Source organism: Elgaria multicarinata, chromosome 1, assembly GCF_023053635.1.
Source record: "Elgaria multicarinata webbii isolate HBS135686 ecotype San Diego chromosome 1, rElgMul1.1.pri, whole genome shotgun sequence".
NCBI classification, from domain to species: domain Eukaryota; kingdom Metazoa; phylum Chordata; class Lepidosauria; order Squamata; family Anguidae; genus Elgaria; species Elgaria multicarinata.
In genome coordinates this window covers 214,628,797-214,643,327 of record NC_086171.1, presented here as the reverse complement: position 1 = coordinate 214,643,327, position 14,531 = coordinate 214,628,797, and the positions used below count along the sequence as shown (strand labels likewise).

General features: G+C 45.2%; 1 protein-coding gene across 1 annotated transcript in view; it reads left to right on the top strand.

The window, feature by feature from the left end:
* Positions 1–14,531, top strand: part of RSPO4 (R-spondin 4) — a 60,360-nt gene that overhangs the window by 40,567 nt on the left and 5,262 nt on the right. The window contains exons 2-3 of the mRNA XM_063143600.1: positions 2,492–2,680; positions 9,788–9,931. Of these exons, the coding sequence (XP_062999670.1) occupies positions 2,492–2,680; positions 9,788–9,931 (333 nt within the window). The remainder of the gene's footprint in view (positions 1–2,491; positions 2,681–9,787; positions 9,932–14,531) is intronic.

Genomic DNA, 14,531 nt, shown 5'->3' with positions numbered 1-14,531 from the left:
CTTCTTATGTCCGTGTGTGCTTTGGAAAGACATATTTAGCAGCTTATTAAATATTTCCATAGGAAATATTTAACTCCATATTCCTAGATGGCTGTGTTATTTGGTCTTTGGCATGCTATTTTTTCCCCCTAGATCTTCACCACAAAGTTCTTTCTTGCTGCCTCAGGGTTGATTATGCAAGCTTTATTCATTTTTATTTATTTTTTTAACGTGGATGCAAAAACAAGTTCACTTTTTCCAGGGAGTTTGCCATGTTCAGCTTGTCTTCTGAATGTTCAAGGCATGTGCTGTTCACCTCCCTGAGGTGGTTCTGAAGAACTGCTTTTGATCCTAGCCTTGATCCACCTAAAGGCAGGAGGCCTCCATAGCCGAAGGGAGCATTATGACCATGCTCTGGCCATTGTTCCCCTACATCAAGCTGATCTCTGGGGCTGTGTATGCGTAGCACTTTCGAGGAAGCTAAAATCATCCATATCTTGTGAAAGGATGTGGGAAGAGTGTCCTTGTGTGCTGGTTTACAGAGGGCAGTCCTCTATTTCAAGAGCTGCCAGAACACAGTACTACATTTCAATTCTTCCTCTGTTTGAATTTATTTATTTATTTATTTATTACATTTTTATACCGCCTAATAGCCGAAGCTCTCTGGGCGGTTCACAAAAATTAAAACCATAATAAAACAACCAACAGGTTAAAAGCACAAATACAAAATACAGTATAAAAAGCACAACCAGGATAAAACCACGCAGCAAAATTGATATAAGATTAAAATACAGAGTTAAAAGAGTCACATTTAAATTTAAGTTAAAATTAAGTGTTAAAATACTGAGAGAATAAAAAGGTCTTCAGCTGGCAACGAAAGGAGTACAGTGTAGGTGCCAAGCGAACCTCCTTAGGGAGCTCATTCCACAGCCGGGGTGCCACAGCAGAGAAGGCCCTGCTCCTGGTAGCCACCTGCCTCACTTCCTTTGGCAGGGGCTCGCGGAGAAGGACCCCTGAGGATGACCTTAGGGTCCGGGCAGGTACATATGGAAGGAGGCGTTCCTTCAAATAGCCTGGCCCCAAACCATTTATGGCTTTAAATGTCAATACCAGCACTTTGAATCGGGCCCGGACCTTCAAGTCCAATTTAAAGTCAAAGAACAGTAAGAAGGAAAACCAGAGACCGTGAAGTTGTCTGCCAACAGCTCGTACCTCTACAGTTAATTGGGCAGCTGGGGGTGCCACTTAATTGCCAAACAAGAAGTCATGCATCACCAAAACAGAAGGCAAAATAGGACACTGATTTGCATTAAATTTGCATATATATGCAAATGTAGAAATAATTATTATAATTTAAATAGAAATACAGAGCATCTCACCATAGTGGGTGTTCAGGTGCTGTTGATGGGCCACATCAAGGCCCAGCTCTTCCTTGTGAAGATTCGATGTCTTTATCATAGAATCATAGAATAGCAGAGTTGGAAGGGGCCTACAAGGCCATCAAGTCCAACCCCCTGCTCAATGCAGGAATCCACCCTAAAGCATCCCCGACAGATGCTTGTCCAGCTGCCTCTTGAAGCTTTCCAAATAGAGGATAGTCCTCTGACAGCCCTTCAAACAGAGGACTGTCCTCTGTAAAAGTAGATGCATGGCCACGCTTTGAGCAGCAGGTACACAGGCTGCTGTCTTCCCCATTCTGGTGAGGCCTAGAGTGTCATCACATGGGGGGGGGAATCGCCTTTCCTTACCGTCGCTTCTCTGCCCCCGCTTCTGTCCTTCATTACTTCTTCTTTTCTCCCAGAGAGGAAAGAGGAAGTAAACAAAGAGGGACCGTTTTTAACACGCTTTTCAGGGGCCGATTTTATCACGCTGCTTTTCCTGCACACAGCAGGAAATGGTGACATGTTCCGTTTCTTTTTTTAAAAGACGGATTAAAAGGGGTCTGTTTTGCGACGGGAAAATGAGCAGAAGGAGCAGGAGGCGAGTGGGAGGCAGACATCATAATCTAAAAGACGCCTGAACATCCATAAGGGGGCAATAGCTAACGTGCAAGAAACGTGACGCTCATAGTGCATTTCTATTTAAAATCTAGACAATATGTCAAAAATTGCCCTGATACCTATACATTAGCACATGCACAATTTATGCAGATCTGTGTCCCTGTTTGCCCTCTTTTTGATGTTGCATTTCCTCTTTTTTGGCCACCGTAGACACGGATGTGTGTTGAATTCACTCCCCTCTCCTTGCCAAACCGACCACTGGCGCAATTGTAGCTTCCTTAAGAGACATTGAATCTCTTTGCACTGTTGGACTCTCTCTCTCTCTCTCTCTCTCTCTCTCTCTCTCTCTCTCTCTCTCTCTCTCTGTGTATGTGTGTTAAAAAGCGGTGTCTCCTTCAGTGGCACAGCTAGGTGATTTTAGAACCTGGACTTAACAGCCTCGTCCAAAAATGTCGTTGCAATTGTGGTTTCGTATGGCGCCAGCTTGCATCTCGCATTTGTTTCTCTTCCAGTAAGCGCTGCGCTGTTTGAGAACTGCACTGGATGCATCATGTGCTCAGAGGACAACGGCTGCATCTCCTGCCAGCAGAGGCTGTTCCTGCTCATCTGGAGGGACGGGATCCGTCAGTACGGTGCCTGTGTCCATGCCTGCCCACCGGGATACTTTGGGGTGCGAGGCCAAGAGGTCAACCGATGCATTAGTAGGTGGCCGATTCCACAAATGTGTTTTCCATCCCACGGTGTGCCTGGTCAGCCGCCCATCTTTTTTTTATTTATTTATTTATTTATTTATTTATTTATTTATTTATTTATTTTATTACATTTATATACCGCCCCACAGCCGAAGCTCTCTGGGCGGTTTACAACAATTAAAAATAGTAAACATTAAAAGTATACAAAATTTAAAAACCATCAAAAGCATAAAAAAACTGTATAAAAAAAAACAGTATCCATTTAAAAACAACAATTCTGGGGTCCATTAAAAACAAACTTAACTTTGTTAAATGCTGTTAAAATGCCTGGGAGAAGAGAAAAGTCTTGACCTGGCGCCGAAAAGATAACAATGTTGGCGCCAGGCGAGCCTCATCGGGGAGATCATTCCACAGTCAGGAGGCCACCACCGAAAAGGCCTTCTCCCTTGTTGCTATCCTCCGAGCTTCCTTCGGAATAGGCATTCGGAGGAGGACCTTAGAAGTTGAGCACAGTGTATGGGTAGGTTCATGTCAGGAGAGGTGTTCCATCAGGTATTGTGGTCCCAAGCCATGTAGGGCTTTATAGGTTAAAAGCAGCACCTTGAATTGGGCTCGGAAACATATAGGCAGCCAATGCAAGTGGGCCAGAATCGGTGTTAAATGCTCAGACCTCCCTGTTCCAGCTATCAATTTGGCCGCCACATTTTGCACAAGCTGCAGCTTCCGGACCATCTTCAAAGGCTGCCCCACGTAGAGGGCATTGCAGTAATCTAATTTGGAAGTTACCAAAGTATGGATAACTGAAGCTAGGTTATCCCTGTCCAGATAGGGGCGTAGCTGGGCCACCAACCGGAGTTGGTAGAAAGCACTCCGTGCCACCGAGGCCACCTGAGCCTCAAGTGACAAAGATGGTTCTAGGAGAACCCCCAAGCTACGAACCTGCTCCTTCAGGGGGAGGGCAACCCCATCCAGAACCAGTTGAACGCCCCACATCCAATCAGAGGAACCACCCACCAGCAGCATCTCAGTCTTGTCTGGATTGAGTTTCAGTTTATTAGCCCTCATCCAGTCCATTGTCGCAGCCAAGCACCAGTTTAGCACAGCCACAGCCACACCTGATGAGGATGAAAAGGAGCAGTAGAGCTGCGTGTCGCCAGCGTACTGATGACAGCGCACTCCAAAACTCCGGATGACCGCACCCAACGGTTTCATGTACATGTTAAACAGCATGGGGGACAAGACCGACCCCTGCGGAACCCCATACTGGAGAGTCCACGGGGCCGAGCAATGTCCCCCAAGCACCACCTTCTGGAGCCGTCCTGCTAAGTAGGAGCGGAACCACTGCAATGCAGTGCCCCCCACTCCCAACTCAGCCAGACGTTCCAGAAGGATACCATGGTTGATGGTATCGAAAGCCGCTGAGAGATCAAGGAGAATCAACAAAGTCACACTCCCCCTGTCCTTCTCCCGACATAGGTCATCATACAGGGCGACCAAGGCTGTTTCCGTGCCAAAACCAGGCCTGAAGCCTGACTGAAATGGATCCAGATAATCAGTCTCATCCAAGAGTGTCTGGAGCTGGCCCGCCACCACCCGCTCAAGGACCTTGCCCAGGAATGGAACATTTGCTACCGGCCTGTAGTTACTAAGATTTTCCAGGTCCAAGGAAGTTTTCTTCAGGAGTGGTCTCACTACCGCCTCTTTCAGACGGCCTGGGACCACTCCCTCTCGCAGAGAGGCATTAATCACCTCCTTGGCCCAGCTGGCTGTTCCATCCCTGCTAGCTTTTATTAGCCAAGAGGGGCAAGGATCCAGGACAGAGGTGGTCATGCGGACCTGTGTGACATCTGTCTGTTCTTCAGGGGTTGCGGCAGGTTCTGATTTAAAGCTCCCCCAAAACGTGCCTGCACGGCCGTCTGTCCAGAATGCTGTCCAAGGTACCTCCATCTCTGATTCCGTGCTGTGTGTGGCTCTGTACAGACATAACTTGGGGAAGACTAACCACAGTGCATGGTGGTTAGCACGAACCACGCTGAGGGCTCCTGCCACAGAGGCACTAACCACTGTGCATAACTACCCTCCACCCTAACCACTTTTCTTGAGCACTTTTCTTTTCTCCTTGCACTGCTGCAGGGTGCGGGAGTAGCCACTCTTCTGTAACTACTTGAAGAACCATGGGGAGAAGTTTTCATTCCTCTTGGGGCATGTCTAGACCAGTGGAAGGACGTTGGGTCTGCCATTTTGGCTTTTTTTTTTTTTAATGAAAAAGAGCGCAGGAGTGCTCCATCGCAAATGTAAGCCTTTAAAAAACACCTCCCACTTCCACCTCCCACTTCCGATGGGCACGGAGCTCCTAAAGAGCTCTGTGCCCGGTTCCTTGTGTTTACTCACGAGGAGCCGGAAAGAAACCGGGACGGCTGCCCACACGTCCCGCGGTCTTGGGACTATAGTCGGGATTATAGCTGTACCGGTTATCCCTCCCTGCTCCCGGGATCCCCTGTGCATCATGTGGACACACAGGGATGATCCCAGGGCGATCCCCGGGATAAACACTCATCTAGACATGCACTTGGCCATCAGCAGGTGAGCGGGGATGTTTTTGCTTTCCTCCGCAAGTATTTGTGCCTGGGAATGCAGAGTGCTCGAGCTGGCTGTGATGATAACAGTGGTGTGGGATCGAAAACATCTTTGCTCCCCGCTAGGGATGTCGCAGGCGTCCGATAGAGAGATGGAGACCAACAAACTTCCCTCTCTCATTTGGGCTGCCAAACTGGGGTCCTCAAACCCCCACTGCTAGAGTGACCATATGGAAAGGAGGACAGGGCTCCTGTATCTTTAACAGTTGCATGGAAAAGGGAATTTCAGCAAGTGTTGTTTGTATATATGGAGAACCTGATGAAATTCTGTCTTCATCACAACAGTTAAAGGTGCAGGAGCTATACTAGAGTGACGAGATTGAAAAGAGGCCAGGGCACTTGCAGCTTTCACTGTTGTGATGAAGAGGAAATTTCACCAGGTTCTCCATATATACAAATGACACCTGCTGAAATTTCCTTTTCAATAGAACTGTTAAAGATACAGGAGCCCTGTCCTCCTTTCCATATGGTCACCCTAGCATAGAGCCACCATTTACATTTACTCACGCCTCTAACGGAGGAGCTAATGGGAGCTCTATAGCAGCACTTGGTTAACCACGGGGGTGTGGCAGATAACACACTAATCCATGGTTAACCCCTTTGCAGCTCATGGTTAGTGAGGATGGTTAAACCATGGTTATGTAGCCACCATGGTTAGAGAAAATGCCCTACATGCAACACACCAAGTCATCATGGTTAGCTCAAAACCCTTAACCAACTTGGCCTTTCCATAAACAAAATTCCAAAGTAGATAACAGTATTTATAACCAATTAAACAATGTATTTTAACCTTATATCAATTTTGCTGCGTGGTTTTATCCTGGTTGTGCTTTTTATACTGTATTTTGTATTTGTGTTTTTAACCTGTTGGTTGTTTTATTATGGTTTTAAATTTTTGTGAACCGCCCAGGGAGCTTCGGCTGTTGGGCGGTATAAAAATGTAATAAATAAATAAAATAAATAATAAATACAGCAATGATAATACCAAAGCGGTAGTAGGGTTGAAATGGACTGTCTTTACTTAACAGTTGGTAATATTCTCAACGTGAAACAGTTCAAGGCTGGTTCTTTAACACAATATACATTTTCCTAGATGTCAACAGTCCTGATTCAGTGTAGACTTGGACATAGTATAAGCTATTTATGTGGACCAGTACATTTACTGATTCATGAAAACCTTTTGAGCTACTTTCCCATATGCTTAAAACGGCTTACAACAACAGACTTTTTTTTTTTTGGAAAAAAATAACAGTGCGTAAGACAACAAATTAAGAACATTTTAGAACATCCAAGGCAAAAGAGCCACCAGTAGCTAAAACCGCAACATTATTAGTTTCTTAAGTCATGGGGAAAAGACGAACAATCAAAAAGGGAACTCAGCATATACTAATACATCTAAATCCCTTCCCCAATTCACAAAAGCCAGGCATGCACACACAAAAAGAGAATTGTTGTATTTGCGTTTGTTCCAAGAAAGCAGAATAATCCAGTAACTAAGACAAAGAGAACACAACCAGGAGTCCCACATGCAGCTCCCGCTGGGCTGAACCATTTCAGACTGAAGGTGGTAGACTATATCTTCGAATGTTCCCTCATATTAAACACAAATACATACAACACAGTCTGAGAGGCAGTATGGTGTAGTGGTTAGAGTGTCGGACTCTGGGAATTCAGGAGTGCCCACTCAGTCATAAAGCTCACTGGGTGAGTTTAAGAACATAAGAAGAGCCCTGCTGGATCAGACCAAGGGTCCATCTAGTCCAGAACTCTGTTCACACAGTGGCCAACCAGCTGTTGACCAGGGATCACCAAAGCAGGACCTGGTGTAACAGCACCCTCCCACCCATGTTCCCCAGCAACTGGTGCACACAGGCTTACTGCCTCGGCAGGGCTAGTAGCCATTGACAGCCTTCACCTCCTGGAATTTATCTAACCCCCTTTTAAAGCCTTCCAAATGGGTGGCCGTCCCTACTTCTCATGGTAGTGAATTCCATAATTTAACTATGCGCTCTGTTGCCACCTACAATGTTCTAGTCCAGGAAATGCTGCACAATGTAATTGCTTTGATGGTACATTTGGGCTCATCAACGTTTAGCCTACCCTGTTCTCTGCAACAACAAGTGAGTAACAAGCAATCAGGGATGCCTGAGGAATCCATTTGTGGGGTGGGGTTTAGGGATAGGGTGACCCTATGAAAAGGAGGACAGGGCTCCTGTACCTTTTAACAGTTGCATAGAAAAGGGAATTTCAGCAGGTGTCATTTGTATATATGGGGAACCTGGTGAAATTCCCTCTTCATCACAACAGTGAAAGCTGCAGGGGCCCTGCCCTCTTTTAAATCTGGTCACTCTAGTATAGCTCCTGCACCTTCAACTGTTGTGATGAAGAGGGCATTTCACCAGGTTCCCCATATGACACCTGCTGAAATTCCCTTTTCAATACAACTGCTAAAGATACAGGAGCCCGGTCCTCCTTTCCATAGGGTCACCGTATTTAGGGAGCTTTTGCCGGCTTGACCCCCCCAGACTTTGGTTTGACATTTTCCAGCTGGCCTGACTTGCCCTGCAGTGAATCAGGCCAGCTGGTAGATTTTCTGCTTTTGCATGGCAGCGGAAAGGGGGAACGCCTTCCCCCAACCCTTCTACTGCCATTACCGTTATGGTGACCATATGAAAAGGAGGACAGGGCTCCTGTATCTTTAACAGGAATGTAGAAAAGGGAATTTCAGCAGGTGTCAATTGAAGAGGGTGAACTTCCCTCTTCATCACAACAGCTAAAGCTACACTAGCTATAGTCGAGTGACCAGATACAAAAGAGGGCAGGGCTTCTGCAGCTTTAACTGTTGTGATGAAGAGGAAAGTTCACCCTCTTCAATTGACACCTGCTGAAATTCCCTTTTCTACATTCCTGTTAAAGATACAGGAGCCCTGTCCTCCTTTTCATAGGGTCACCCTAATTACCGTGGCTCAAGATCTCTCTATCCCTGCCAGTGACAGATACAGAGAGAGCGTTGGGTTGCAGTGCTGTAAGGGTGGGCAGGGAGCATTCTCTGCCCGCCTGTCTGCCATCAAGCTGTAGCAGCGGGACGGTGAGGGGAATGTTTCCCACCCACCTTCTGGTTACTGCACTGCACCGCTTCAGTGTGGTGGCAGAAGGGTGCAATGATGCCTTCTGCTCCCTCTTGAGCCTGGGAGGGAAGGTCACAATTGCACACAATTGTTTGTTTTGGTGTGTGTCTGTGTGTGTTTAAAGCAAGTGCATATTTCTGCTGTCCTGGAAACAGGACTGCTAAGATTCATTGCGGGGGGAGGAGGGAACCCCAAAGATGCAATCTGCATTGTAGAGACCACCCCCCACCCCCTTAGCCTTGTGACATAGGGTGACCCTATGGAAAAGAGGACAGGGCCCCTGTATCTTTAACAGTTGCAAGGAAAAGGGAATTTCTGCAGGCGTCATTTGTATATATTGTATATATTGTATATATTGCTGCTGTTTTTATCTGGTTGAGCTTTTATATTGTATTTTATATTATGGTTTTATACTGTTGTTTTATACTTTGAATGGTTTTAATTTTTGTGAACCGCCCAGAGAGCTCTGGCTATTGGGCGGTATAGAAATGTAATAAATAAATAAATAACTAAATATATGGAGAACCTGGTGAAATTCCCTCTTCATCACCACAGTTAAAGCTGCAGGAGCTATACTAGAGTGACCAGGTTTAAAAGAGGGCAGGGCTCCTGCAGCTTTAACTGTGGTGATGAAGAGGGAATCTCACCAGGTTCTCCATATATACAAATGACACCTGCTGAAATTCCCTTTTCAATACAATTGTTAAAGATACAGGAGCCCGGTCCTCTGTTTCATAGGGTCACCCTAGCCTTGTGATGGCTTCCTAGGCCCTTTCTACACCGAAGGATTATCCCAGGAAAATGGAGGGATTGTCTCTGCCTGCTCCCGGAATCCCCTGTGTGTCATTTCGATGCACAGGGACGATCCCAGGGGAAAAGGCAGGTGTAGAGAAACGGTCCTGGTGTCCTTTGGTATTCTCTCTCTCCCCGCGTCTCGTGTGTGTGTGTGTATGTGTGTGTGTTGTTGTTGTTGTTTAGGGTGACCATATGAAAAGGAGGACAGGGCTCCTGTATCTTAAACAGTTCCATAGAAAAGGGAATTTCAGCAGGTGTCATTTGTATATATGGAGAACCTGGTGAAATTCCCTCTTCATCACAACAGTTAAAGCTGCAGGAACTATACTAGAGTGACCAGATTTAACAGAGGGCAGGGCACCTGCAACTTTAACTGTTGTGATGAAGAGGCAATTTCACCAGGTTCTCCATATATACAAATGACACCCGCTGAAATTTCCTTTTCAATACAACTGTTAAAGATACAGGAGCCCTGTCCTCCTTTTCATATGGTCACCCTATCGTTGTTGTAGTTTGCAAACTGGTCTTGACTATTGGTTCTCTCTTCTCTTGTGCAGAGTGCAAATCACCCAGCTGCGACAGCTGTTTCAGCAAAGATTTCTGCATGAAATGCAAAGAGCAGTTCTACCTACACAAAGGCAAATGTTTCAACACGTGTCCTCCCGACACCGTGGCTCAGTCCGGGACCTGGGAATGCCAAGGTAAGCCGGGCAGATAGTCTTTCCCCCTTGGGGGAACAACGAGTGTTGTCACCATTTAGGCTGCTCAAAGCTCTAGTCCTTCTGAGGCTCCCACATGAAAGGAGTCGAAAAACCAAGGTGAACCTGTCATACCTAAAAAAGGAAACTGTAGAGTTGGGAAAAGTGCAGAAAAGGGCAACTAGGATGATGAAGGGGTTCTCATAGGAAGGAAGGTTCCCTGCCAAGGGAAGAGAGGCAGGTAGCTACCAGGAGGAGGGCCTTCTCTGCTGTGGCACCCCGGCTGTGGAATGAGCTCCCCAGAGAGGTCCGCCTGGAATGAGCTCCCCAGAGAGGTTCCTTCCGTCGCCAGCTGAAGATCTTTTCAGTTTCTCAGTATTTTAACGCCTAATTTTACTTAAATTTAAACTCTGCTGTTTTAATTCTGTGTTTTAATCTATATCAACTTCTGCTGTGTGGTTTTATCCTGGTTGTGCTTTTTATATTGTATTTATGTTTTCAGACGGTTGGTTGTTTTATTATGCTTTTCATGGTTTTAATTTTTGTGAACTGCCCAGAGAGCTTCGGCTATTGGGTGGTATAAAAATGTAATAAATAAATAAATACAACAGCTGGGATTGTTTAGCCTGGAAAAAGGCGAATAAGGGGAGACATGATACAAGTCTATAAAATTATGCACAGTATTGAGAATGTGGATAAGGAGACATTTTTCTCCTTCTCCCATAATACTAGAACCCAAAGGTAGGGTGACCATATGAAAAGGAGGACAGGGCTCCTGTATCTTTAACAGTTGTATTGAAAAGGAAATTTCAGCAGGTGTCATTTGTATACATGGGGAATCTGGGGAAATTTCTTCTTCATCACAGCAGTTGAAGCTGCAGGTGCCCTGCCCTCTTTTATATCTGGTCACTCTAGTATAGCTCCTGCAGCTTTCACTGTTGTGATGAAGAGGGAATTTCACCATGTTCTCCATAAATACAAATGACACCTGCAGACATTCCCTTGTCTATGCAACTGTTTAAGATACAGGAGCCCTGTCCTCCTTTCCATAGGGTAACCCTATCAAAAGGGTCATCTCATGAATCTGATTGGTGAGAGTTTCAGGACAAATATTTATTTATTTATTTATTTATTTATTTATTTATTTATTTATTTATTTATTTCATTTCTATACCGCCCAATAGCCGGAGCTCTCTGGGCGGTTCACAAAAAAAGGAATAAAAGGAAGGCCTTCTTCACACAGTGCATAGCTAAACTATGGAATTTACTTCCACAAGATGTAGTGATGGCCACCAATTTGGGTGGCTTTAAAAGGGGGTTGGACAAATTCGTGGAGGAGAAGGCTATTAATGCTGATGGCTAAAGACAACCTCCAGTACCAGAGGCAGTTGCTGGGGAATCATAGAATCATAGAATTGCAGAGTTGGAAGGGGCCTACAAGGCCATCGAGTCCAACCCCCTGCTCAATGCAGGAATCCACCCTAAAGCATCCCTGACAGATGGCTGTCCAGCTGCCTCTTGAAGGCCTCTAGTGTGGGAGAGCCCATGACCTCCCTAGGTCACTGATTCCATTGTCGTACTGCTCTAACAGTCAGGAAGTTTTTCCTGATGTCCCGCTGGAATCTGGCTTCCTGTAACTTGAGCCCGTTATTCTGTGTCCTGCACTTTGGGAGGATCGAGAAGAGATTCTGGCCCTCCTCTGTGTGACACACAGAGGATTCTCCCTCCTCTGTGTGACAATCCAACTGGGAGGCTGATATTATACTCATGTTCTCCTTGAGGGATTCCCACAAGCAGCTGGTTGGCTACTGGGTGAACCGAATGCTGAACTAGATGAACCTTGGTCTCATCCAGCAGGGCTCTTCTCATGTTCATATGTTCTGTGCTCCAGTCTGCCACTCGACTGACAAGCCCAGCAGGGTTGCTACTTAATTTGTGCAACCAATCAATCAACTAGATGTTGCAACCCGGCCACCATTCCACACAGCATGCTAGAAGTCTTCCCTGCTGCCAATAAATGTCCCACAGACAACCCTAAGCGACAGATCCGAGAGTGTCTTTCCAGCAGCTACCGTAAATTAGGGCAGTTGAATGAGGAAATCTATTGCCCGACGCATTACATTTCCGTCAACTGATTCCAGCTGTATGCATGCGCACGTGAATAAAATACATAGTTTTGAAAGAGGAGGGAATGCGCGTACATTGTTTTTAGTGCAACAGGTAACATTACAGAAGCGTTCTATGTTTCAAGCAGTAAGGCAGTAAGGCCTCTCTGAAGAAGATGACATGACACCTAATACCAACCGGTGTTTTTTTTACAGTATTTGAATGACAAGCAATTACTTTTTTTCATTTTGAAAATCTGCGTCCCAATTAATGAGGAGGCCATTTTTAAGTCAATGAAAAGTGTAACTTAATTACTCTGACTAGATGTTGTAGTCCTAGTTTAAACTAATCTTATACTGGTTTTTATAGTAAAATGCTATATAAAATTCATCCCTGTTTGTGTGGTCTCTTGTAGGGTGGCCCTATGGAAAGGAGGACAGGGCTCCTGCATCTTTAACAGTTGTATTGAAAAGGGAATTTCAGCAGATGTCATTTGTATGCATGCAGCACCTGGTGAAATGCCCTCTTCATGACAACAGTTAAACCTGCAGGAGCCCTGCCCTCTTGACCAGATACAAAAGAGGTCCTCCTTTCCATAGGGTCACCCTAGAGTCACTTGTCAGTACAACGATCAGAAGAACCAAATATTGCCTACATGAACAAGACATGTTCTTAGCATAGAGATGGAAGCGTCTGTCAATTTCAGTTGTTCCCAGTTTCTCATTTTTTCCAATCTTAAGTTTGGTTCATCCCAGGCATTGAGATTTACCACAAAAGAAGAAAATTTTTAAAAATGCATGAAAATCCCTATGCGTTCTTGTGCACATTTCTCCTAATACATTAATTTCCTAACCAATTTTGCCTAATGTACAAATTTTTGCAAGTGCTTTTCCAAATAAACCGCCTTTTTAACATTATTTTACTAACATGCGCATTTTTGCCCAACCTTATACTCTTTTGTAAATATTTTTGGACCAGTTTCAAAGGATAACTGAATTTCAGTTCATGTAAATGCGAACCAAATGAAGTGCAAAACAATGAATTTCTCCCCCATGCCTAGCCCACCAGAAGCATGAATTATTGTGTTTTTCCTTTTGTTAGGAGAAGGTCTATAGCTCAGTGGCAAAGCACCTATACTGCATGCAAAAAATCCTGGTTCAATTCCCAGTATGGGCCTTTTTAGAAAAAGTGACCACAAGGCATGTGCGCTCCCTGCTCCCAGCTGCTCTGCCTGACCTCTCGCGAGACAGTTGCTGAGCAAGGTGGGAGCAGCAGCCACGCTGGGGCCAGGAAGCAGCACGTGGTGGAGCCGAGGAGGGGACTGTTTCTGTAAGTAGCAAGATTGCCCTCCCCCCTTCAGAGCTGCTGCCCTCCTCTCGTCATCAGCCCTGCTGGTACTGTAATGTTTGGGAGAAAGATTCACTTCAGAATCCAATATAAACTTCTCCTGTTGACCTACAAAGCTTTTCACTGTCCAGCTCCTTCCTGTCTCTCCTCTCTCATCTCCCACTATTGCCCCGCTCATGCTCTTCGCTCCTCTGATGCCATGTTTCTCGCCTGCCCAAGGGTCTCTACATCCCTTGCTCGGCTTCGTCCATTTTCTTCTGCTGCCCCTTATGCCTGGAACGCTCTTCCAGAACATTTGAGAACTACAAGTTCAATCGCAGCTTTTAAAGCTCAGCTAAAAACTTTTCTTTTTCCTAAAGCTTTTAAAACTTGATTTTGTTCTGACTTTATACTGTTAGTTTTACCCTACCCAGTGCCTGTTTACCCTACCCTGTGCCTGTTTGCATTCTCTTCCCCTCCTTATTGTTTTATTATGATTTTATTAGAATGTAAGCCTATGTGGCAGGGTCTTGCTATTTACTGTTTTACTCTGTACAGCACCATGTACATTGATGGTGCTATATAAATAAATAAATAAATAAATAAATAATAAAGAGAGAGAGAGAGAGAAGCTGTCTGTTTACGTGCCTCCTCTCCTCATCGCTGCCCCACCGCCCACCACAGTCTGGACTCCAGCAAGAGAAAAGAAAGGGGGAAGGGGGGAGAACTGCAATGCCCGCCCCCGAACCTCCTGGCTAAGGAGGGTTCATTCAGCGGCACCTTTTTCAGAATGCTTGCTAAAACTATTCCTATCTGCCCTTGCTTATTTTAGGGTGTCCAACCCCCTTTTTTCAAGCCGTTCTTTTGGTAAACATGGTATGTGTGTATCTTGTGTCAGTTTAAAACAGAGCTGCAGCACAATCCTATGTACGTCTACTCAGAAGTAAGCCCCACTGAGATCAATCAAACTTACTCTGAGATGAATGTGTATAGGATGCAGCCTGAAAACGAAGAGAGGATGAAAAAAAGATAGGAGAAAAAGAATTGTAAAAATAGAATAGCAAGGTGACTGTGGGATATTTAACCATATTTAAAGACAATAAGTACAGTAAAATTAGTGCTCCTCTACTTCCGTGGCAATCAAATAATTACAACAGTGCAGGACAGATTA